The following is a 26,895-nucleotide window of genomic DNA, read 5'->3' as shown; positions in this document are numbered from 1 at the left end:
ATTGCCGTGTATGGTTATTTCCACATAAATCTTTCTTCAAGCTGTCATACCTGTTCCCTTAGGCCCATGACCCATGGCTTGCTGAATAAAGCTGGCACCTTTTGTCTCACTAAAGAAGTCATTGTGTACTTCATGAACTCTTCTCCTCTATTTTGTCTTTAAGAAAAATATTTCTACCCCTCTGGGTTTTATGTTATGTCTTAGTTTTCATCAGAAATCTATAGAATGTGAAAAATCTCTGTAGCATATGGTCCCCATAACACGTTATGAGGTCAGTGCTCTTAGAACAGTGATACTCAGTAGACAGCATCACCTGGAAGCTTGTAAGAAATGCAAACTCTCTAACTCCTCCCCAGACCCACTGGAATAGAATCTCTGAGAATCTCTGAGACGGGCAGAGCAGTCTGAGTTTTTACAAGTTCTCCAGATGATTCTTATGCACTTGGCTAAAGATTAAAAGATTAAAAGGCACTGCTTTAGACAACGCTCTCCCCTTCCTTTGTTTTTCCAGCCCTAAAGGCTAGCTCTAGCACTGTGTTAGAAAAGACTTATTATACTCAAGTACAGATTCCCAGCATGACATAGTTCAAGGATAGGGTGAGCGTACATCTTCACTTCATTCCTTTCTGCATTATTTCCCTAGAGTTGCGGTCTGAGACTTCCAAAACATCAGGTGAATTTTAAAGGTCATTGCTACTATACAACAACTGGAATTGGAGAATGTTTAGAAATGTTAAAACCTCTTTTCCAACATATATTTTTATAAATATGATATGATAATAAAAATTAAGTATTCAGGGTATTTTGACACCTTTGTAGAGCTTAAGTCAGCTTGTTACGTAAGAATATCAAAATACATTAGTTATAATTTGGTTTACCTATAAATATGTCATATTGAGTATTTTGAATGCTAAAGGAAAATTTATTCAGATAATTATAGATTTTCATTTTTAATGGAACAGGCCAATAGATTCAATCTAACATAATCCATAAAGCACTGGCCATGTGCAAGTTATTTTGAGGAATATAAGAAAAAATGGTCCATGCCTATTAAAAGCTTAGTTTTTAAATCTGACATTTTAAACTTTTTGTCCAGTTTGTGTGGAGCAGTAAAAAGCTTGATAAAGACATATTCACCATGTTTTCGTAAAGCAAGTAAACTGTTATGATTTCATAATTTAAAATCCTCAATAGTTTTTAGTAGATACAAAAAGCACTAAGTTTTTGAAAATAAATTGAGTAGAGGAAATGCCCGGAGTCACTAAATACACAATTACTTGAAACTTTCCAGTTGGTCTAATTTAGAAACACAAATTTTACTGGACAATATATGAAAATCAGATTTTGGTCATTGGTGTTTACCTCAGAAGTGTGGAAACTCTTCCATATGCTAGAAAGAAGTTAGTTTTTGCATTCTGCTGAGGACAAGGAAAAAAGGGGCATATATAATTTAGGGACTAGTCTACTTTTAAACATAAAGCTTTTTTTTGATACAACATGTATATCAAGAGTTCATATATCATTGATACATAATACAAATATTGCACTATACATACAAGTTTGCATACAGAAATGTATAGACAAAACATAAAGCTTTAGGATTTTCAAATCTCATCATTATAGCTCCTAGATTTACCTGTGAGCAGTGGTTCATATGGTAATTCTGTTTTTAAGTTTTGAGGAATCACCATACTGTTTTCCATAACAACTGTACCATTTTCCATTCCTACTAACAGGGCACAGTGTTCCAGTTTCTCCACGTCCTTGCCAGCACTTATGTCCTGTTTTTTTTTGTTGTTCTCGTCTTGTTGTTTTGTTTTGTTTTTTTACAGTAGCCTCCCTAATGGCTGTGAGGTGGTATCTCATTGTGGTTTTAATAAAACGATTTATTTTTGAAGAGTAAAACAAATAGTGATAAGTGAACACCTTTTCTTAGGTGTGTTATTCCTCAGTATTTTCAATTTATTAGTTGAAGGACTAAAAAATATTCTGTTGCAGTGGGAGGGGAGTAGAGGCTAAAATACCTAGGAATAAATTTAACCAGAGGTGAAAGATGTGTACACTGAAAACAGTAAGACATTATTGAAGGTGGCACAAAGAAATGGAAAATTATCCCATGCTCATGGAAGAATTAACATTGTTAAGATGTCCATATTACTTAAAGCAATCTACAAATTCAATGCAATCTCTATCAAAATCCCAATGACGTTTTTCACAGAAATAGAACAAACAATCCTAAAATTTGTATAGAACCACAAAAGACCCTGAATAGCCAAAATAATCCTAAGAAAAAGAACAAAGCTGGAGGTAGCACACTCCCTGATTTCAAATTAAACTAGAAAGCTGTAGTAATCAAAACAGCAAGGTATTGGCATAAAAACAGAAACACAGATCAATGGAACAGGACCGAGAACCCAGACATAAACCCACACATATATGGAGAATTAATTTACTATAAGAGAGCAAAGAACATAAATGGAGAAACTACAGTCTCTAATAAATGGTGCTGGGTAAACTGGACAGCAAAAGAATGAAACTAGACCACCATCTTATACCATACACAAAAATTAACTAAAAATGGATTAAAGACTTGAATGTAAGACCTGAAACAATAGAATTCTGAGAAAAAAACATAGACAGTACACTCTTTGACATCAGTCTTAGCAATATCTTCCTGGATATGTCTACTTAGGCAAGGGAAACAAAAGCAAAAATAAACAAATGGGACTACATAAAACTAAAAAGTATCTGCACAGCAAAAGAAACAACCAACAGAACAAAAAGACAGCCTACCAAATGGGAGAAGATATTTGCAAGTCATACATCCAATAATGGGTTAATATCCGAATATATAAATAACTCATACAACCCAACAACAACAACAAAAAACAATTTAAAAATGGGCAGAGGATCTGAATAGACATCTTTTTCAAGGAAGATACGTAGATGGCCGACAGGCACATGAAAAGATGTTCAGCATCACTAATTATTAGGGAAGTTCCTATCAAAACCACAATGAGCTATCACCTTATGCCCATTAGAATGGCTGTCATCAAAAAGACAAGAAATGGCAGTGCTGGACAGGATGCGAAGGAAAGGGAATGCTCTTATACTGTTGGTGGGAATGTAAATTGGTGCAGCCACTATGGAAAATAGTATGGAGATTGCTCAAAAAATTAAGATTAGATCTACCATATAACCTAGTAATGCTACTTCTGGGTATTTATCCAAAGAATACCAAAAAAAAAAAAAAAAACACTAATTTGAGAAGATATATGCACCCCTATGTTCATTACAGCATTATTTACAATAGCCAAGATATGGAAACAACCTAAGTGTCCATCAACAGATGAATAGATCAAGAAGATGCTGTGTGTACATACAATGGAATACTACTCAGTCATAAGAAATGTGAAATCTTGCCATTTGTGACAACCTTGAGGGTATTATGCTAAGTGAAATAAGTCAGACCATATGATTTCATTAATGCAGAATAGTAAAAGTAAATAAATGAACAAACAAAAACAAACACATAGATACAGAGAATGGATTAATGGTTACCAGAGGGGAAGAGAGGTGGGGGAGGGTGAAATGGGTAAAGGGAGTCAACTGTATGGTGATGAATGCAAACTAAACTTCTGGTGGTGAGCTTGCTGTAGCATATACAGAAGTCAAAATATAATGTTGTACGCCCAAAATTCATATACTGTTATAAACCACTGTTACCTCAATAAAAAACGAGAGGGGGGAAGGCATGAATTTTCTCCCCCAAATTTATATGTTTGTACCTATACTTGCAAGGATAGTCTACAAAGAAAGAGGTTATTCTTTACTGCTGTGTCCCACCTTTGCCATTCATCATGCTGCAAGGTTAAGTTTTTTCTTTCTATTTTTAGTTGAACTAACATTCTTACTAAATATAAAGTGGGCTTCTCTTCCACATTTGCAAACACAGTGTCTTGTAACTGCTGTAGAAAAATCAATACTTCCCTAACAGGCTGCTCTGTGTGAATAAATATACAACAGCCCAAGTAGCAGGTGCCCTAAATACTTCAAACAAGACCATGTGGCTGACAATTAGAGATGGGAAAAGTATACTAAATCTGTGATTTAAAAAGAAATAATCTAAATGAAGTTTATTTTACCATTGCTATACATAGCTCAAGATTTTGCTTTGCGGATTGGATAAGAGTAAAATTTTCTATGGTGGAAGGCTTGTACGGGTTGCACAGATTCTTTGTTCCCAAACTGTTTTCAGTAAAGAAGGCTAGCCTCATACATTCCTGTACAATGATTTAAATGTGGGTATGGCTTCTCTACTGTCCTAGAAAATCAGGCTACAAAATAGAGCATATGAATTTTGTTCGCATTATGATTGAAACAAGCCAACTGTAAATGACATGTTTTAAGACAATCAGGAAAATTTTAATATAGGCTGGTTTTAGATTAATTTGAGGAATTACTGTTAGCCTTTTTTGAAGGAGTGATAAAGGCACTGTGATTTTATATTTATAAAATGACCTACCTGTTAAAGATGCTTACTGATGTTTGTACAAGTAGAAAGTAATGATGTCTCTGACTTGGTTTAAAATTTCTCAGGGAAAAAAATAGTTGGGTTGATAGGTGAAACAAGATTAGCAAAAAAATTTTGATAGTTATTGAAGCTAGATGATGGTTATATGGGGATTTATTTTACTAATCTTTGTAATTTTGTGTACATTTGAGATTTTTCATAGTAAAAAATTTTTAGAAGAAGAAAATCACATTGTAAAATGTCTATAAATGGAAAACAGTTTTTAAAAGGAGATTCAACAATACTCAGTGAAATAGTGGTAAATAAAATAAGTGCATGCTAATGATGTTCTTTGTTAGAGAGGTCAAGGGATGCCAGACTCAGGAAAGATTAAAAACAAAGATCCGGGGCTTCCCTAGTGGCACAGTGGTTGAGAGTCCGCCTGCCAATGCAGGGGACACGGGTTCGTGCCCCGGCCCAGGAAGATCCCACATGCCGCGGAGCGGCTAAGCCCGTGAGCCATGGCCGCTGAGCCTGCGCGTCCGGAGCCTGTGCTCCGCAACAGGAGAGGCCACAACAGTGAGAGGCCCGTGTACCGCAAAAAAAAAAAAATAGAAACTCTGAGATTTAACATGGATGACTAGGATAATGGACTGAGCTCAACACTCATATGCTAGACAAAATCATCTACGTCCAGCCCACCCTCCACCTTCCTTTCCTCTGAATTATCGATACCATACCTTGGAGCACTTGCTAAACACCATTTTGAGCTCACTATTATCACATTGTAGTCTTTTCAGAAAATTGTTTATTTTTTGTTTGCACCAACATTTAAATGTTTATTTAGGCTATATGTTTATTATATTAAAAAGCAAGAAAATTATATAATACAGATAGGAACCAGCTTTTTTCATATATAAAAATCACCAGTAATATCATCACCCAGAGATAACCACTGTGGTTAGTATTAGGGGATATAATCTTCTAGACTCGTATATATATTTTCATTTTAAATGAAAGATGTACCTGTGCATACTGTATAGTACCTTGCTTTTTCAGTTAATTATATTGAAAAACTTAACTTGTGTTATTCTTCAACCTCATTTTTAATGATTGCATAAGAATTTTAATGTGTGAATGTACAATAGTATACATAACCAATTCCCAATGATTTATGTAATGTTTAATTGTATCTTATGGCTTTTTTTAAACTGTGAAAAGGGTAAATCCCTAGTTTTTTAATTAAAAATAATGAAGAAATATTAACATATGGAAATTTACTGTTTATATATCTGTTTAGGGGAATATTTTCTTGCTTGAGGAGACAACTGTAATTGAATGTATTCTTGTGACGACAGTTTTAAACAAACTGTATAATACTAATTTTCTGAAATCTTATTCAAACTAAATATACTGAAACATAAATATTGTATTCAATTTAGGAGAACACAAGCTTCATTTCATCCCTGCCCTGATTGGCCCCTTCCTGGAAGTGACCTTGATACCCCAGCCAGATCTCCGGAATGTCATGATTCCTATTTTTCACGATATGATGGACTGGGAGCAGAGGCGAAGTGGCAATTTTAAACAGGTAGGCGGATGTGCTCCTCGGAGCAGCTGGAAGAGTTTCAGTTCTCTTTGAGCATCTCTGAGCCGCTGCATTCAACTCTGAGTTGCGGGATGAGCACCGAACCAGATTTCAGCCTGGGCTGCCTACTCCCAAGCTGCGTAGCCTCGGACACCTCTCTGGTAGTGTGTTTCACTGGGTCTCCGAGAAGCCCTAAAAAAACATCTCGTTCCCTTTCAGCTAAAAAATCCTGTGATTTCCTAGGTCTGTGTTTAAGAACTGGCAGAGACTTTATTTGCTCCCAGCTGGACACAACACGGAGGAATCAGAAGGTTAATGATTCTTAAAATCATTGACCTCTCAGTTGTCTGCCCATTGTATTTGGTGAATGGCTTAGCTTTGAACATTTGATGCACAGTATGTTTTATTGCTCTTTGCTTGAAGCGTTGAGAATTAATTTAAAGGGAAAAGCAGTAGCAATTGTTGTAAAGGAAATTCTGAGGAGATGAGCTTAACATTTCTCTTTGACATAGAATCTAATAGCTCTGCTCCAGTTTTGGAAAGACAGACGTTCTTATTCCAAAACCAGTTCTCATAGCAGAAATCAACTGCTTTTGCCATGCCAAGTCACTCCTATTGGAGACAGCAGACCTACTATCTCTTCACACAGTCATTGCACTCACCTATGTGCACTCTCCTGCGTGAAGGATCTTTCTTGCTTCTCCAGATGCAGGCCTTCTCAAGTCTTAGAAATGATTGTCAACTGTACAAGCAAGCTGAATGCATACAGAGGACCCTCCTGTTGCCAAGAGCATGGCATTTCATCTGTATCAATCTCTACATTTATTTTCAAGAAAGCTAATACCTGAATGAAAGGCTATTGAAAAATTGTATTGGGGAAGACCCACTTTTCTTCCCTTTTCTCTTTATCCCCGTATTGAAATTTGATTCAAAGGGAATAATTGTGTTTAGTCCCTTGCCAAAGTCAAATATCCCTCCCTACCCCTAGTTGTTTAACTCTCTCTGGCCAGGCAGAGAGTCTTCATTTTCTGTCTCCTCTGTTGCCTCCGACAGATGAGGGATATTTATTTCTGCCTTCCTGATACTGAAGTCCTAAAGGATTTATGTTCTTGAAAATATAAATGTTTTGACTACAGTTTTCAGGAAATATGTCCTTTCTCTCTCATGCTGCCTATTGCTGACTTAGAATATGTCTATGGATCTACCATCTGTACATGGTTAGGACAAATTCTCAACTTTAGCAAAGATTTAGCGCGACCTCGAGCTGTTTTGAGAAAGAAAATAGATACAAAACACATCAAAGATTTAAATGAATGTTTGTGGATATGGTAGTTTGCTGATGTTCTTATATATATCATGATTAAAAAAAAAAAATGAGACTTGCCAGTTTTTACAGCTCCTAAATAAAGAATTCAAACATTTAAGCTGGGCTGCAGGCATTTGTGTTTGAATCAACAAATAGAAGTCTTTGGCGACAGCACATGCTACCCTACCGGGAGTTTGAAGTACGTGCCTGCATCTGAATTGGCCCCCTAGAATTCCAAGGGGGTGTCTCCTGTTAACCACAGCTGATAATGTCGCTTTCACAAAATTTACTATGGCTTTTTCCTGTGCAGAAATAAATATGTTTCAATATGCCTAGAAAATCCTACTTGTGAAAGGGAGGAAAGAGAGTAACATTTGGGTCTGTTTCAGGTGGAAGCCAAGCTCATTGACAAACTGGACAGCCTGATGTCAGAAGGCAAAGGTGATGAAACATACCGTGAGCTCTTCAACAGTATGTGAGTAACATGTTTATCTCAAGTGGATTCTGTTCCGGGGATTTGGTGTCAGTGCTAAGCAGCTGAGAGCTACAAAGACAGCTTGGGTCTCACAGGAGTGCTTTGTCTTTGTGGAGTGTGAAATAAAGGATAATTGCTTAACTGGCGAATGGATCTTGTTATGTTGATGATTAGACATATCTCCTTGTATTAATCTCTGATTAGGTCAGGTTGCAAGTGTTATATAACAAATTCCACTCTTTTCATGCCTAGTAATTTTTAAACTGGGGCTGCAAGATAATGATTTTAAATAGGGTCAAGAGTGAGAGAGGAAAAGACACAATAGTGGTGTGATTGTTGTATTTGTGCACAGTGCTTTCCGAAACGAGATATCCTTGGTTGATTTGCTGTTGGGAAAATTAACCTAGTTTGCATCTGTTCTTCAACAATTGATTTAATTCATCGATACTTATTGCTCATTCAGCATTATTAATTTCTTCCTAAATGTTTCTTATTAGAATATCACAGAAGCAAGTCGTTTTTAGTAAATTCTGTGATTAGGATTTGTATGGAGGATAGAGAAATAATATTGTAAGGAGACTTTGAGGTTATCTTACTAAGGAAAGAATGTGATCACTATCATAAGATGAAGTGCTTATACCAAGTATTCATCCACTGTGTGAAATGGCCAGAGAGGATACATAAGAAGGTTCTAGTGCTTTAGGATTTTAATTCTAGCACTTGTTTCCTCTACAGCTTTCTATGGATCTTAGTCATTTTCAAACCTTTTGTACTTTTGAAGTGTTTCTTTTTGAAGGAAGAACCAGTTCTTTGTGCTTGGGAAATGCTTGCAGTTCTTTCATAAGTGCAAAAACAATTTAGCAATACATTTTTCTATCACAAAATACGCTTTTACTTATATTTACATCCAAGTATCACCTAAAACTAAATATTAATGCTTTAGGACTGATAGCCAAATACAAAATTCTGTAATTCGTTTTACGATCATAAATTTAGGGCAGTGGATACATTAATATATAGGTTTGAAAAGTATTACTAGTGACTGATAGATTTCAACTTGCCCGATTCAAAATCATTCTTGAAGCTTTTAAGAAAATTATATTGAAAGGAAAAGCCAAGAAGGGGTACACAGATTTCTTGTGGTAGTGGTGGATGATAAAATACATTCTTTGTACTGAGTCCTGAACAACGCCATTTTCCTCTGATACTGTAATTAAACTGGAACTTTTAATAATTATTCACCAAGCCCTCGTTCATTCTAGTGTACAAAGCATCTGTCTTTCGTGACAGCTGGAGTTTAGCAAGAATTCTGATTAAAACCTCATCCAATATAATAAATTGCTTTTGAAAACCACTCTCAGTTCAGTTACTAGTCCTTGGTTTGAACAAAGAACTAAAATGAGAAAGCACTCAGTAAAATGAATCTCTTGAGATTTGTGATTAATTATTTATGATAAATTCACAAGATTAATAAACACTCACATAACTCCATAGTGCCTCTTATCAACTTTAATAAAGGCCTGATAGCATGCAGTTTGGATTGCTTGTGTGTAAATATGGCTTTGAAATAGAAGATGTACCTTGACGTTAAAATCAAACCAATAATTACAATATTAAGCCTCTATAATTAGGACTATTTTAAGGTGCCTGATTCATTCCATGGAGATTTTTATTCTTTTGTTGATTTTTAACATATTACTAGAAATACTACTATAAATACTTTTCTTTCATTACTACCTGGGCTCAGAAAAGAAAGTGAAAATCCAACTGTATTTCAGGAAACAATAAAGTGCTTTTCTGGCAATAGAAATCACAATGAATTAGTATAATCACAGTGAGTCACTGCACACATTATGAATTAGGAACACATGCCACTATGGTACAGATTCTCATTTGTTCTCTGTATTTCATGTCTAAAACTTCTTAAAATTTGTTCAGAAGCTGAAAGGAGCTCACTGCTTCCTGAAAATGTAGTATGTACTTGCCAAAGTAGCCTCCTTAGAACGAGACTGTAAATTTATATAGTAACTTCCTTCCTAAGAACTCATCTTTCGCTGACCCTCACGTTATCTGCATTTACCCACGCTACATCTTTTTGAAATAAATAGGGGTCAGGATTGATTGTTTTTGATAATGCTGAAATTGTGGATCATTGCCGTCCATGTGATGTTCAGAATAAGGTATCAGAATGAAATTCTGCTTCCCTGGATCCACTTCATTCACTCATTCAGCTTCATTTATTGAGCATCTCCCTGTGCTAGGTGCTCTTCTAAGGCTGAAGATGCAGCAGTGACTGTGCTGTAGGAGCACACAGTGGGGTACCAGTAGCCTTGGGGGTTCTAAAGGGGCTTTCTGGAAGAGGTAACCTCCACCTCAGTCCTTTACTGTGCTCTGTTGTGTGTTGCTCTAAATAATTCAGTAAGACTCCAAATCATTTCATAGATCTTTGTTTAAATGTGATCACACATTTAATTATAGTTTGCAGACAGAGGATTAGCTATGTAGCACATACTTAGGTATCTAACTCTTCTCTTTGGATTAAGAAGAGTGTGCACAGACACAGGTGTTTCATATAAGTGTTGGCCTCCACACCATCCTGTTAGGATACAGAGAGAGGTAGACTGAGGGTCAGATTCTACACCCTTCATATTCCTTCACAGAGTAAAAGCCTGTTGTGCAGCGTGTCATCCTGCAGGACCGTGGCTTATCCTGCTGTTCAATGTTATGGAGTCCCATTGCCTATCAATTAGCAATAAGAAATCACCTTGGAGTGGGGGGGGAGATAAATTAGGAGTTTATCCTAATTTATCCTAATAGACATACTTCTGTATATGAAATAGAAACAAGGACCTACTATATAGCACAGGGAACTATATTCAATGTCTTGTAATAACCTATAATGAAAAATAATCTGAGAATGAATATATATACATATATATGTATATATATATATATAACTGAATCACTTTGCTGTACACCTGAGACTAATACAACATTGTAAATCAGCTATACTTCAGTTGTTAAAAATGGTTTAAAAACATTAGAAAAGAATGATGCAGAGTTAATGCTCTTTTGACATGTATGTAAAGTCTAGTGCATTAGTTCATGTAGCAACCATTCATCATTTTAGTGCCTCAAAAAAAGAAAAGAAGAAATCACCTTTCACTGTGATTAGATGAGTTCCCTGTGTACTCACCATGGGCACATCAGCATGATTATAGACCAAATAGAAATATACCAAATTATAGATCAGTGTCACCCAAGTTATCTAGAGAGACTCTTCTCTTCTTGTCCGATAGCTTCTCCTTATCAATGTGTATCAGGTAAACTGGGAGGGCAAGCTTCCCCACAGAAAGAACTAGCCTGGCCGAGAAAGCAGATGAACTGGGTTCTAGGCTTGGTCCTGATATTTGGGTCTTGCGTTAGTCAAGGGAACAGGCTGTGCAGAGCTGTGCCTCTTTTTACAAGAGGATTCTGTAGCTCAGATTTCTTCCTGCAGCCAGAGACTGTGCAAATTAATGAAACTCATGCCTATAAAAGAAGTCTCTCTATATTTTTAGAATTATTACCTAACTTGAGTTCTTTGTTTTTCAGCCTCTAAAGTATATGAGGTGTGGGCTGTCACTTGGGAAGATTTCTCCATCATCCTGCATTGCTTTGGCAGGCAGATTTTCATTTGAGTACTTGGTTCAATACCGGTTTGGCATTTAAGCTTGAAACAGGTGCTTCTCAGAGGCTTTTTAAAAGAAAACACGTTTAGAACAAACTAGGGGGACCTTTCCCTGGGGGATTAGTCAGGGCGAGTTCCATCCCTTCATGTGCTATTTCTTCCCATCTTCCCCTCCTTAATCTAGGAAACAGTTCAGAATAAACCAGAAAAACAAATGATCAGGGATGCATAGACACCAGATGAGGAGATAAGACAGAGGGCTGGGCACTGGAATGGTAATAGCAAGAAGCAGTGGGGAGTGGGAAGGAAGATTGAGAGAGAACGTAGCCACAGAGCAAAAAAACAGCTTTGACAAAATAGCTTTTTTTCTACGAAGCACAGTATAGGATAGGCTGAGATGGTACTTGTACGAAATGGTTTCTCTCTATGTTATTCCTGAAACCAAGATGAAAGGGGAACAACATTTTAGAAATAATGATCATTAAATTTAGGAGGGCAAAGTATCCTCATATTGTCATGCCTATGTTCTTAACTTTTTTCTTTTGGGGAAAGTTCAGTCGTAAAGGTTTTTGCCAAGTATATGGTTAATTTGCCGAGAGGTGGGAGTCAAAGTAAAACAGAGCCTAATTATTATGATTGTTATTGTTTTGTGTTTACATAGCAGTGCCTCTGCTCCAAGGTGCTTAAGATTAGGGAAAATGTAGGAGGAGAGATGTGGTTCGGTACTTGTCATCAATCTGCTGTAACAACCGCATAGAAAATCCTCTGTGATTAATGACAAAATGAATGAAACTGTTGAGTGAGTGCACAGATAGTACAATATGTATTGAGTGGGCAAATGTTAAGTGAAAGGAAAAAACGCAAAACGTCATACCGTCTGTACAAGGATTTTCCTGTAGCAGTTGCATTGCAGTAAAATTGCTTGGATGAAGATGCATTCCACTGAGAGGTAGGAAGACATTTTTATGTGAATAAAGCAAGATCTTACTTAAAAGTAAACTTAGAGGCACTCCTGTTTTCGCTTTTCGCAGTGTGTTTTGGTGTGGTGAGGTGCAAGCCTCTGTTAGTGGAAGAGAGAAGCTAGGAAACAATGTCTTTGAGCTGTGAGGTGCTTGCATATTTTGAAAATATGATTTATATGCATGTGTTCGTATTTGATGACTTGGATAATGAAAATCAATTTGCTTTGTCAATGCTTCCTGGATTAGAATTCCACTATTTGGTCCCTATCCTAGGTAAGACATTGTTTGCAAATTGTGCTACTTGTGAGATGTTGCAGTGGTTGCTAAGGCATTTAAGGTATTGATGAAAGTAAAATGGTTGTCATGGTGACTGATAAAAATAAATGTTGAAAATGCCCTGGGTTCTTTCTTTTCCAGTCTACTAAAGAAAATTGAGCGGGAAACATGGAGGGAGAGTGGTGTTTCATTAATCGCCACTGTAACTCGTCTAATGGAGAGGTTGTTAGATTACAGGTAAGCCGAGCCCACCCACCCCCCCCCCCCCCCCGCCCTCCCGGTTTTCCAGATATGCCGCGCTCCCCTTAGAAAGTCTGAGAGTTAGAATACAGTCGACATTGCCCTTGGGTTAATCACTCAAAGAATTGATAATCAGACCGTGGAAGCTTGAGCAGTAAAATAACAGACCTCTAACTAGCTGGTTCAGTTTTTTCTTTGCTTTTCCTTTTTTATGTTTTGTTGTACGGGTTTTGACAGTGCTTTTAAAGTCTCAGTGAATTGAGACAGTCCTGTTATTAAAGAAATCTTTTTTCTTGGTGTTTAGACTCACCCATTAGAACCAGTAGATCCATTCATCTTAGGGTGACGACAGTGAAACCAACAATTGTACAACCATGCTGCTTTCTTAGAAAAGGAGAGGGGGGATGAAACTCACACCGTTAGCTTTCAGAGTCATTTTTTGATTTGGAAATGATCTAAACTGTTGAAGCAGTTCATCCCACTTAAACGCATGGTGTTTTAAGAATAAACGCTTCATTCTCACTGCTGATGGCCAGGCTTAGCAGATCCTTCTCACCCCAAGTAAGAGGTGTGTAATAACACACCTTCACTCCTCCCCTTCCTGGAGCCCCGTCTATTGAGAGGGAGCACAGTCCACCTGGCAGTGAAATTCTCAGCGACACTGGTGCTCAGCAGGGTCTGACCACCCCCCTCCCCAGCCTCTCCCAAGCTCACGCTTCCTGGGGCACTTTCTCTATTCTGCTGAGCCTCATCTGAACAGCAACTTGCAAATTGCCTCTAGTCTCTGACAGATCCTTTTTTATTTTTTCTTCCTAAAAGAACAAACTGTGTTCACCCCTAGGAAGGAAGTTCTGTGTTCTGACTCTTGCTTTTTGTTTTTAGGGACTGCATGAAAATGGGCGAGGTAGATGGCAAAAAGATTGGCTGCACCGTGAGCCTCCTGGTTCGTAAACAATTTCCCTTTTCCTCCTTATATCCTAACGTTTGCTTTTTCACAGAAATACTATGTTTTGTTTATCAGCCACCATGTGTCTTTATCTGGGTGTTTCTTAGAAGAGTTTAGATATGTTTTTGCTTCAGGTTGAATTAAATGCCAGAAAATTCTGAGCTTCGAACACTGCAGAATGTTCCCACTGTAAAATCCCAGAGTGACGCCAGGCTTCTCCTGTTGCATCGCTCCTCTGCCCTGGAGTCTTTTGTTGCTCTCCTAGGGAAAAGCATGATGTCCCTGGAGAAAAGTCTTTTCACTTTTGTGTAGACAGTTTCTTTCTGCCCTTCTTATATGTATTCTAGGTTTTAATAAATATTAATGTTCTTTTCTGAGCAAATGACAGTTTCCTGTTTAGCACATGAATTTTCACTCTCTAGCTTCTTTGCCAATTAAATCCATAATACCGCTGTTGTTAAGTTGTGGATTATAACTAGGATGACCACATAATTTCTCACCCAAAGAAGACGTTTTTGAGAGTAAAAATAAATATTGGGTAAGGATAATAGGCTACACCAGAACAGTTCTAGGAACACAAAATTTGTACTGAAATGTCTCATAACTAATTATCAAATAGAATGGTATTCTCACTACAGAGCAAAAGAAGGATTATACATTCACATTCCTTTTTCAAATTTTAATATAGTATAAATTGATGCTTTTGATAATTTACCTTAATCAGATTTAAAATACAGGAATGCGTTGTGACTGCTTTGGTTCTAAATTAGTGAATATCATGGTTTGTTTTTCTTGTTTTGCAGAATAGATGAAACCTCACCATCTATTCTAAGTACTTGCACAGACAGAATTCTAACTCTTACTCTGATGCACATGAGTCTGTCACATGCCTTTTTTTCTCTATTTGTCTGCACCTTAAAATTTGTTTTGTCCCCCATTCTGATTCTGTCCTGTCTTAGCTCATCGATTTCAGGTTTTTTGTTTTGTTTTGTTTATTCCCCTCACAGCCCCTCTTCAGAGCTCAGGATTTTTTGCTTTCTTATGACTGTCTTTTTAATCTGTTTCACTAATTTGTTTTCTCACTATACTACATCTCTGAGTATATGACTTTATCCTTTTTTACCACGCCTACCACTTCCTCTTCATTTTTGCATTTAATTGTTACACCTCCACCTCCAATATCAGTTGCTAAAAATAGTAAGACCTGATCATCCTCTATCAGGCTACCTCTTGTTATGCAGTTTCTTCTGTAATTTTTATCATCAGACCCAACAGTAACCTGCAGGCCATCAGGCCAAGCTCACTGGGTCAACCCATTATCTCTCCTCTTAGCACTTATTTCTAACCTTGAGCACAGTCATTTCCACTTTTAAATTTCCTTTCTGTGCTTTCCCAGCTTTTTGCGGGCCTTTCACCAGGGTCAAGGTCCTCAGCCTGATCTCCTTCCACGTCCCTGCTTGTACATCAGTATCTGGGGAGAAAAGCCAAGTGCTCTGTCAGCTTCAGGTTTTCTCAGTTTATCTCCTTAATCTTGGCTCTACCCCAACTCCAAACACAAAGTCTCATAAATAGCCTCAAAGGAAAGCCTTTACCTTTTTCCAAAGGAATCGTCTTCCACTGTCTCCATCTCCTTTCACAGCGTCCTCTGTTTAGAGGTACACGAATAAATGTAGACCCTAGGTTCATTTCCTCAACCGGTATAACAGGAGAGATCATTTCCTCGGATGAAAGAATGAATACTTCCACCTAAATGTGTTTATTCTAGTTTCCCAGTAGGAATAAGCCAAAGACTTAATAAATAAAATCAGTGGCCCCGTCAATATCCACCTGAGACAATGAATTTATCTTGCTAGTTTTGCACTGACCAAGAATAGTCCTTATCAGACTTCCCTGGTGGCGCAGTGGTTAAGAGTCCATCAGCCAATGCAGGGGACATGGGTTTGAGCCCTGGTCCTGGAAGAGCCCACATGCCATGGAGCATGCACCACAAGTCCGTGCACCACAACTACTGAGCCTGCGCTCTAGAGCCCGCGAGCCACAACTACTGAGCCCGTGTGCCACAACTACTGAAGCCCACGCGCCCTAGAGCCTGTGCTCCGCAACAAGAGAAGCCACCGCAATGAGAAGCCTGAGCACCGCAACAAAGAGTAGCCCCCGCTCGCCGCAACTGGAGAAAGCCCGCGCGCAGCAACAAAGAACCAACGCAGCCAAAAATAAATAAATTTATTTTTTAAAAAAAGGATATCCGTATAGAAGATGCTAACGCTTTGAAAGCTGTTCTAATTTCAACCAGCACCCGACTACTTATTATTAAAGGACAAAATATATAACTTTGAAGCTAATCTTTTTAGCTTCTACTCCATATGGAAAGTTTTTGATTTCTAGCTGCAATATGGTTCTTTTTAACCACTCCCTCCCTCCTAGAGATTTTTCTTAACTTTTTGGAAAGATCAATTCCAGATTGTCTTCAGGAGAGCTCTGGCTTTCTTTACAAGATCAGAGTTAAACTGTAGTATTAGGCTGGTAAAAATGGGTAATCTTTGACATGACTAATACAAGGAAATGTAATTATTGTTTTGTTCTTTGTGTCACTAGTTTTGCCAGACACGTGTGAAAGATTCTCATCTGCTGACTGGAGAGAGCTTTGCTTTTTTTTCAAGAACTGTTCATTTACAGAGTGATCACATATTTGGTTCCCAAAGAAATACGCTTCTTACCAGAGAGCTATTAGAACAAATTATCCTTTAATAACATAAAAGCCTGCTATGAGGTTGTTAAATGTATGTTTATGGTACAACAATTCTTGCTAATTAAAATGATTTTGGTTATAGTGGAGATATGAAGAGCATTGTTTACTTAGCTTTTTAAAGAATGCCAAGATCTACAAGGCACAAGACGAAAAGGGGAAGGATAATGGTATGAATTGGAAAAAATATTTTTTATGATGCGTTCAACTAAACGTCAGTGTCTCAAGGTTAGAAGAGTCCTCATACTGAAGAATGGATACCTGTTAGGTAGTGGCCAGAAAGTACATTGACAGAAGTTCCTCAGGCTTTGAGCCCAAGTACAATTTAAGCAGCCACATTGGCTAGTTTGGTCCATTACCAAAGCACCTCTCTAGCTAATCAAATTCAAAAACGTTTAGAATTCCTGGACTTTCCCCCCCCTAGAAAAGCCTGTCGCTGCTTCAAGTCAGCAGATTTATCCCCCCATCACTATTCATTTTCCCTTCCTCTACACACCAAGTAGCATCTGTCAAAATAACAACAGCAAAAAAATAATAAAATAAATAACAACAGCAGTAGTAATGATAGCAGTTCAGATGGCTTTAGCAGGGATTTCAAAATGTACAATGATCTGCTTTCTAAAATTGCCTTATGTAGAGTCTCACAGCATCATGCTTTTGCTGGACTCCAACTTCTTACACTTTTGCTCGTATGTTTACTAAGTTCAGTGAGGACTAATGTACTGTCTGATGTGGAAAAGGAGTGTATGTGGATGCCTATAAAGTGTACCTTTAAAATGGCAATGTAAGTCAGAGTTGAGTTTTTGGTGACAGATGTTAAAACATTTTAGAGAAGTTTAATAAGATCCAGATACCTTTTTTTAATAAACCAAATATTTTCAATAAGCATGGCCCTGTAACAGTAATTTGAAATAAAATCTCTTATTAATCCCTTTATGTTGTAGTCATAAACTGGAAACCTTTAAAATAAGTTTAAAATTAAAGAAATTATCCTTTGACTATCCATGATCAAATTTAATAAACAGGTTAATCTCTTACATATTTTTAATATTTTTAGTTGAATAGGCTGATTGTCCACTGGCAGTTAAACTAACAAAAAACAACAGAAAGTAACAAATGAAATGTGAATCAGTGGTAATAACATCCCCCCAGGAATTACCAGCCTATTCAATAAATGATAAATAATGTTTAATACAGACAGTGCTGAGTTAAAAATATGTCACTGGGTCTCCTTACTTAATTTTTTAAAGACATTTATACAGAAAAATTCATCTGTTCTCTTGGTTCAAGATATCAAACTTCAAGCAGAGTAAAAGGCAGATACTTGACAACCTAATTGTTGAGGAATTATCCATGCTTGTACTCTTTTTTATAGAACTTCTATAAGACTGAACTGAACAAGGAAGAGATGTATATACGCTATATCCACAAACTCTACGATCTGCACCTCAAAGCACAGAACTTCACAGGTAATTGTGTCTTTTGGCTCAGGTTGGGGGAAGTGGGCAGGTCACTGGTATATTAAAAATAATAACTCCTCTGTTCTTTGAATTAGAGCTGAGGAATTTATTTTTAATTAGATTTATGTTTCTAAGTACTCTATGTTTTTAATATATTGGCTTTTTTTTTTTTTTTTTTTTTTTACTATATCTCTTTGTGTAGTTTTTTAGAGGTTGCTTTTGGGATTATAAAAAGCAACTTTTCACGGTCTACTTAAAGTGAGTATTTCACCACTTCAAGTTAAATATAGGAACTTTACGACCTCCCCACTTTACATTGTAGTGTCATAGGTATTACATCTAGGTACATTGAAAACTCCATCGGATAATGTCATAATTTTTAAGTCATATCTATTTTAAAGAATTTAAGAGGTTAAAAATAATCTATTATATTTACTCAGATATTTACCATTTCTGTTGGTCTTTCTTCATTCCTGAAATTCTCAATTTTCCTCTGTTAACATTTTCATTCAACCTAAAGAACTTGTTTTAGCATTTCTTTTAGAGTAGATCTAATAGTGAAGAATTCTTAGTTTTCCTTCATCTTTATTTTACCTTCATCCCTGAAGGAAATGTTTGCTGGATAGTGTCTTTGTTTGGACAGTATCTTTGTTTCAGTACTTTAAAAATGTTATTTTACTTTCTTCTGGCCTCCATTGTTTCTGATGAGAGATCTGTAGTCATTTAAATTGTTCCCCTGTATGTAATGTGTAATTGTCTCTGGTTGCTTTCAAGATTTTATCTTCGGTTTTCAGCAGTTCAGTTATGATATATATGGGCATGGTTTTCTTTAAGTTTATCCTGGTTGGGTTTGCTGAGTTTCTTGGATCTATAAACATTTCCTTCACCAAATTTGGGAAGTTTTCCGGCACTATTTCTTCAAATATATTTTCTGCACTGATTCTCTCTTTTGGGACTCCAGTTTTATGGATGGCCAGTTTTATGACCTTTTGGTATCATTCTATAAGTTTCTCAGACCCTGGTTTGTTTTTTGAGGTTTTCTTTTTCAATTTTTCTTCTTTCTGTTTTTCAGATTGGATCATTTCGCTTCATCCATTTTCAAGTCCTTTGCTTCTCCTCTATCATTTCCATTCAACTATTGAGCCCTTCCAGTGAAATTTTAGTTTTTGTTATTTTTATTATATAATTCTGAAATTCTTATTTGGCTGTTTTTTTAATAGCTTCAATTTCTTTGCAAAGAACATGTATCTTTCTATTTATTTCACGAGTGTTCACTTTTACTTCAAGTAGCATGGTTGTAATAGCTATTTCTTAGTATTTGCCTATAATTTCAACAACTGAATCATCTTGGAATTGGCATCTGTTATTGCCTTTTCCCTTTGAGATTTGTTTCGTTTTCCTGGTTCTTTGAATGTCAAGTAATTTTGGATTATATCCTGGGCATTTTGAATATTATGAGAGTTCATCTTCTGGAGAATATTGACTATTTTTATTTTAGCAGAAAATCAGTCAGTTTCGGACCTCAAGTCCTGAGCCACCTTTTGAAGGTCAGTTTAGTTACCAAAGCCTTTGCAGCACTTTCCTGGTCTTTCCTGCATGTATGTCACCCAGGGAGAGTCTGGGACATGGACATTTATCTATACCATAATTCATTTATCAAAATCTTTGTTATGTTGATTCTAGTTCATTCTGCACATGTGCAGCTTGGGGGTGAGCCCAAGGAAGTCATACACAGAATTTAAAAATTCCTTCCTCCATCTCCTTCCTCTCTCTGATATTTCTCACTCTTCCCATCTCCCAGGGGCTCCTTTTCCTAGTACTCTCACTTGATCCAAGCCAAAGTACTCAGAGCCAAGGCTTGATCCTCCACACTATGATGTACTATGTACAGTTGGTCTCCCTGGGGACAAAGCAGTGAAAGAAAAGAGATAAATGGAAGCTGTTGCTGCTGCCACTGTGATTGCCCCTATTGTCACACTTCAGGTTTACAGCTTTGTCCCTGGGACTCAGAGTGGACCAGAAGAGTCAAAAGTACTCCATCTGGGCTTCCCTGGTGGCGCAGTGGTTGAAAGTCCACTGCTGATGCAGGGGACATGGGTTCGTGCCCCGGTCCGGGAAGATCCCACATGCCGCGGAGCGGTTGGGCCCGTGAGCCATGGCCACTGAGCCTGCGCGTCCGGAGCCTGTGCTCCGCAATGGGAGAGGCCACAACAGTGAGAGGCCCGCATACCGCAAAAAAAAAAAGTACTCCATCCCACAGAAGGTCCTCTTCCCAGTCCTCTGACTAGAGGAGCTTTTCTTGGAGCTTTTTCTGTCTGTTTCCATTTGCAGTTCCAGGAGGCAGGGAAGGCTAAGCCAGGAGATAGAAAAGGCAAAAAGTAAAAACAAGGAACTCAGCACTCTGTGGTCCTTCTTTTGAGTATTGATTTTACTGTTCTGTCTACCTTCTCATTTACTGTTCAGAATTCTCCAATAGTTGCTTTACATATTTTGTCTGGGGTTTTTAGTTGAATCAGTGGGAAAGATACACTAGAATGTGCTTACTACATCTTAACGAGAATGAGCACCCTTTAATTGGATTTAGGAACTACAAATCTTAGTCTTTTGCCACACTGTTCTTCCAAAGAACTCCTGAATCATGATTCCTCCCTCAGCTTTAAAAGAGTAAAGGAACCTTTCTGAAGTGGTGGTCTTGTTCCCAGAATTTAAATATGCCTCTAGCTACAGTTCCACTGTATCACTTAAGAGCATCACTGTTTACTTTTTTTTTTTTTTTTTGCGGTACGCTGGCCTCTCACTGTTGTGGCCTCTCCCATTGCGGGGCACAGGCTCCGGACGCTCAGGCTCAGTGGCCATGGCTCACGGGCCCAGCCGCTCCGCGGCATGTGGGATCTTCCCAGACCGGGGCACGAACCCGTGTCCCCTGCATAGGCAGGCGGACTCTCAACCACTGCGCCACCAGGGAAGCCCTACTGTTTCCTCTTAAACTGGAGACTTCATGATATCTTTGATGCCTCTTATTCATGAAGTGCTATTGGTTCTGCTTCCTAAACATCAAAACCATTTCCTTTTTATTATTTCCAGTTTCACTGCCTCAAATAGGCCTTCATCCTCTCTCACCTGGACTGCTTCCTAACTGTCCCCAGAGTTACCTCAGCAAACTTTAACCTGCAGGCCGGCCAGCCGATTTTGTAAAGAAAGTTTTATTATAACTGAGCCACACCCACTTAACTACATATTGTCCAAGGTTGCTGTTGTGCTCCACTGGCAGAGTTAAATAGTTGCCACAAAGTTGTAGTGTGGCCTGCAAGCCTAAATTATTTACTTTCTGGCCCTTTGAGAAAATTTTGCCAACCCCTTCTCTAGATATAACTCTATCAATTCATGTCTTCTACAAAATAAAGCTCGAACTCCTTATTCGGAACCCATCATAATTGAACCAACACCTGTCTGCTCAGCCTCATCTTACCTCTCGTACTACATTCCTAATTTTTATCCTTAAGAGCCAATTCCTATATCATCTTTTCCATGAAGTGTTTACCTTCCTTCACTTCCCTCATCAACTCTATGACCCAGCACTCCCTGCCATGGGCTGAGTTGATATTTCCATCTCTTTTCCCATTGCAATTTTTTCAGATTTCCATTAAAACATTTATCATGTTGTTTTTATTCATAGTTATATAAGGTGTATATGTGTGTGTGTGTGTTAATAGGTACATAGGTAGGGAGTAGAGAGATCTTTAGTTGAAGGATAAGTTCCTTGAGGACAGAAATGATGTTTTCTTCTTAGTCTTCCCAGTTCTTTGACTAGTGCCTAGCAGTGTGAGACTTCAATAAATGCATTACTAATGAATGCACTCAATGAGATCTTAATACCCTGAGAGCAGATTTCTCTCCTTCAATATTGGTAATTCCTTAATCACTGAGGAAGCCCCAGTATCTCTTCACACAGATGTGCTGATAGTTTTGATGAAATAAACTAAGATTTTTGAGCTGACTCTGTTGTCTGGGATGGGAGTTTAAGTGGTCATTTTAAAGTAGTTTGTAGCCAATTTTTGAGAGAAATGGTGAACCTAGTTTTTCTATCTTTGAAAACAACCTAGTAGACTTCTTTTATTTTAAAGTCCATAAAAAAAAAGAAATGAGAGAGGGAAGTGAGGGCAAGCTCTTGCAGATATGTAACAGATAACATTTTCGTTTTCTGAAAATCCAAATCTGTCTATTTTGGAAACGAATAAATTTTTTTCTTTAATTTGTTTACTCAGCTTGCAGTTTTTATGTTCCCCAAAGTCATAAGAAATAACTTCTTTTCCTATATAACATTTTTCTTATTTCTCTTCTGTCCTCATTTTTGTGTGTCCTTGGAGAAAGGGAAATTGATGGAAAAACTTCTCTATAGGATTCAGTTTAAATGGCTTAACCCTTTCCAGCCCTCTGTGACAGTGCCCTCCATTACTTGATTCATCTCCACTCTTCTCCTGTGTTATTTCTTTTTGCATATTGGTGTCCTCATTGTACACATCTCAAAACGATGGAATGAGATAGCCCATATTTAATTATGTGATGATGCCTTTTGTTCAGAATTATAAACACTTTTAAAAACATTGTCTATTGGAAATTCTGGATGTGATTCATCCTTCTCTTTTCAATATGTAGTATTGTCTTCTAAAGATGTAGAGGAATAAGTATACAACATGTAATAAAACATTTACAATTTGTTAATGTATTCAAACAACCTTAGTAGTCTGTTGTTAACACCTCAAAGGCATACATGTTTCCTTTAATGCTTCCTTTACACACACTGTTTACCTCAAGTATTCATCATGATTTTCCCGAATCAAATTCTGAAACAGGTGTAATTTGTTTTCACACCTTTCCCATGTCACCATTCCGTCATTTTTCAGCTTCCTCTGCTGGCCCACCAATGCTTACTTGTTTTTCCACACTTCCCAGGGGCAAGTCACCCACACGTGACCTTCCAGCCATCCCCTGGACCTTCCCAGGGCAAACATGATTTGGAAAGCAGTTTAGGGATTAGAAACTCTTCATTGCTCCCCCCTTTTTTCACTTTTTTATTGTGGTAAAATATACATAACATAAAATTTACCATCTTACCTATTTTTCAGTGTACAGTTCGGTGGCATTAAGTACATTCACATTGTTGTGCAACCGTCCCCACCATCTGTCTCCAGAACTTTTTCACCTGTCCAATCTGAAACCCTGTACCCATTAAACAATAACTTCTCATTTTCTCCTCCCCCAGTCCCTGGGAACCACCATTCTACTTTCTGTCTCTGTGAATTTGACCTTCATTGCCTTTTAGGTACCACCCTGTGGTCAGCTGCAGGCTTCAACTGTGGGGAGTGAGGACCCTCAGTCCTCACCCCTCCCCCTTTTCACTGTGACATGGTTAGTCTTAAGGGTATTTTTTGAGTGCTCAGGGAGACACACAAGAAATCTGAGAGGCAAAGATGATAATTCCTGAGCTGCATCACTAAGAGAAAATAGGAGTTATTTAGTAGTTAAAGCGGAAAGGCTTGAAGGAACAGGCTGTGAAGGACCATAGGTGTCAGTTGGTGTGATAAGTGAGGGGAACCTTAGTTTGTTCGGATAACACGAGCAAAGAGTGTGGATGGAAAAACAAAGACACACGTGGGGTTTTCTTAGGTGCTTGGCATGATAAGAATATGTGGGTAATTAAAGATTAGGAAATTATCTCAGGAGGCCTCAGAGAAAAGTAGAAGGCTATTCAAATACAGCACAGCTCTGATGATCTGGTTATTATCATCACCATTCTTGTCCTCTGTAAAGCAGTCTTCCATGGCAACCTACGTTGTGGCGATTCAGCTGTTTCTGCATCCACTTATTAACCAACACCCTTTAGCGGATATTCCCTCTCTCCATCTCACCACAAGAAGGGGTTTGTCCAGTGCCCAAGCAAGAGAAGCCACCTCTGTCCCTGGTGGGCAGCTGCCTCTGGGTCAGGATGCATCTTGTTTCATTCAGCAAAAGCCGATAATGGGGTCAAGGGGGCTGGAGGCTTCTTAGGAGAGACAGTGGTGGGCTCCTTCTTACCTGCAATAAATGGAGGAACAGTGGGAATATGTGAGCGGAGGGACCATATCATGGGCAGCCTTCTCTGTCACTTTAGGAAATACAAATTTGTTCTGTTAGTTACTTAGAGTCATTGGCTAGTTTTAATCAGGGGAGCAATGTGATCACTTGCAGTGAAGGAAAGTCATATTGGTAACAGTGCACAGACTGAATGCTGGGGGATAGGAGACCGCTGGTGGGTGATGAAGGCTTTTGCTACAGTCATTGAAGCTACAGGACTGAGCTCACCAAAGGTAATTAAAGAGGAAGAACCGCCAGAGCCTGTGCCTTACAGGACTTCTACACTTGAGAGAAAAGAGAAAAGTGATAGGAATCTAGCTCTTTATCGCAACTCTATGTTATACACTGAGACAGCCAAATCATAGTACTAGAACTTAACATGTTACTTAAGAGCTTTATGTGTAGTTACCCTTCAAGCAAATAAGTGAAAAAAAGAATTACCATTTATGGATATTGTGGTAAAAGCTCCTACTGTGTCTTTTGAGACGTGTGTGGAGGTGGTAGTTAAATAGATAAATAACATAAGGGTTTGTTCATTTTATTCAATGCAGTACATGAGTTGGCTGTTATAGTGTTAGATGATTATTATTATAGTCGTTCATCGGTGACAGTGAATTCTGGTTCCTATTCTTGATGTATTTGGCCATATTTAGGGTTCAGGAAAAGAAGAGACCTGCAGAATAGCAAGTATTCTGTTAACTACACTACCTGTCAACTATGCTTAAGCCTGTGGGTCACCATTTTCACACGTGTGTATAGAATGTCATCTCTTTTCATGTTTCCCCAAGAAATTCCAACCACACCAAGCATGTCATGACTTCAGTAGCCATTACTGAAGATTTGTTGGGACTAACCATGGGGGTCATAGCACACGGCCCCCGCAGTTTGTTTTCCCTCTCTGTCTCGCGCGCGCGCACACACACACACACACACACACACACACACACACACACACACACTGTTTATCCAATACTTTTACTCTTTCTTGTCCTTCCTCTGTTGCTAGATTTAAAAAATTTTTCTTCTCTGAGCTCGGCTCCTCTCTAGCTTTGCCCCTCCTAAACTCTGCCTGTACCCCGACCCCCCCCAACACACACACACACACACACACACACACACACACACACACACACACCACTCTCAGATTTTTCAGCCTTTTATTATCCAGGAGAATTTAGCTATCATTTTTTGCTTCCTAAGCATGCCCTTTGGAAGATGCCCATAGTCCCACTCCAAGGGATTTACCCGTGAACTTCCAAGCAAACAAAGGCATGTCTCCCCTGCCTACATCTTTGAACCAGCTACAGAGATACCCTTAAACATTTTTATTTTTATTATCATATGCTGGTAGCATATGAACGTTATGGGGGAAAAAAAAAGGAGGGAAGGAGAGAAAGAGAGAATAAAGAGAACCAAAAGATCAAACACAAATCTCTGATAATTCCATCTCCCAGGGGAACTCATCATTCATTAACCTTCTGTTGCATATATTCTGGACATTTTTTTCTTTAGTATCATGACATTCAGAAAATAGTATTTTCTCCAATTTGTCCCAAACCAGCCCCGTTTGAAGGGAGGTTCTTTGGGGTCCTGTCTCGATCATCACCTTCCCACTTGAATTTCAGAGGCCGCGTATACTCTCCTGTTATATGATGAGCTGCTGGAATGGTCTGATCGGCCTCTCCGGGAGTTCCTGACCTACCCCATGCAGACAGAATGGCAGCGCAAGGAGCACCTGCACCTTGCCATCATCCAGAACTTTGACAGAGGCAAGGTAGGTGGCCCCGCCCACCCGTGGCATCTTGCAAGGTGATTGTCACATTTCCTTTAGTTCATTGATGGCCACCTCTTCAAGCGGGGGCCCTCGAATTTCAATGTGCATTAAAGACTCCAAAGAGTTTATTGAAATTAAGATTCCCAGGCCCTACTCCTGGACATTCTGATTAAGTAAGTCTGGCTTGAGGCAAGGGATTCTGCAATTTTAACAAGGACTCCAGGAAATTCCAATGTGTATGAACATGGGACCCCACCTTGAGAAACACTGATCTAGAGGTTTTGACACCCAGGCATTTTACTTTCTGAAAAACCATTATCACACCTCACTCAGCTCCGCAGATTGGCATGTAGTAATCTGCCTCCTTCCACTTTCTTTTTAAGGTAAAATAAATGAAACTAAATTTGTTTACAGCATTTTATGGCATCCCGTCATATACTGAGAGTTGCCATGGGGTGCTGAAAACCTCCCTGAGCTAATAAGGCAATTCAGCACATCACCTCCCTGCCCCCTGCTCCCTCTTCAAGGGTTTGCAGTGCTCTTGAAGAAAAATCATTGTGAATCTGACCCCAGTTGATTTGAACACTTGGATGCTTTGGTGATATGTGTCTTAGATTTACGTATATCTTCCAAAGTGCCAAGGTTAAACAGGAAATTAAAATACAACCAGTGGCTGTCATTCTCTTATAAGACATAATTGGGTACCTAAAAATTTGATGAAAGGGAATTGCTTCTTTCCTATCCTCTTCTATTATTTATCAAACTACACTGACATATCGTTCGTTACGTTAATAGCAAAGAAATGCCTCTGTGCCCTCCTGCAAT

At 38.3% G+C, this 26,895-nt stretch overlaps 1 protein-coding gene across 2 annotated transcripts in view; it reads left to right on the top strand.

Moving 5' to 3' along the window:
* Nucleotides 1-26,895, top strand: part of DOCK4 (dedicator of cytokinesis 4) — a 481,996-nt gene that overhangs the window by 415,121 nt on the left and 39,980 nt on the right. For both annotated transcript variants that reach the window (XM_082846152.1, XM_082846151.1), the window contains exons 31-36: nt 5,956-6,104; nt 7,797-7,882; nt 12,932-13,027; nt 13,913-13,973; nt 18,098-18,191; nt 25,922-26,070. In XM_082846152.1, the coding sequence (XP_082702278.1) occupies nt 5,956-6,104; nt 7,797-7,882; nt 12,932-13,027; nt 13,913-13,973; nt 18,098-18,191; nt 25,922-26,070 (635 nt within the window). The remainder of the gene's footprint in view (nt 1-5,955; nt 6,105-7,796; nt 7,883-12,931; nt 13,028-13,912; nt 13,974-18,097; nt 18,192-25,921; nt 26,071-26,895) is intronic.

Source organism: Leucopleurus acutus, assembly GCF_964270905.1.
Source record: "Leucopleurus acutus genome assembly, chromosome: 9".
Classification (NCBI taxonomy): Eukaryota; Metazoa; Chordata; class Mammalia; order Artiodactyla; family Delphinidae; genus Leucopleurus; species Leucopleurus acutus.
This window is presented reverse-complemented; position numbering and strand designations above follow the sequence as displayed.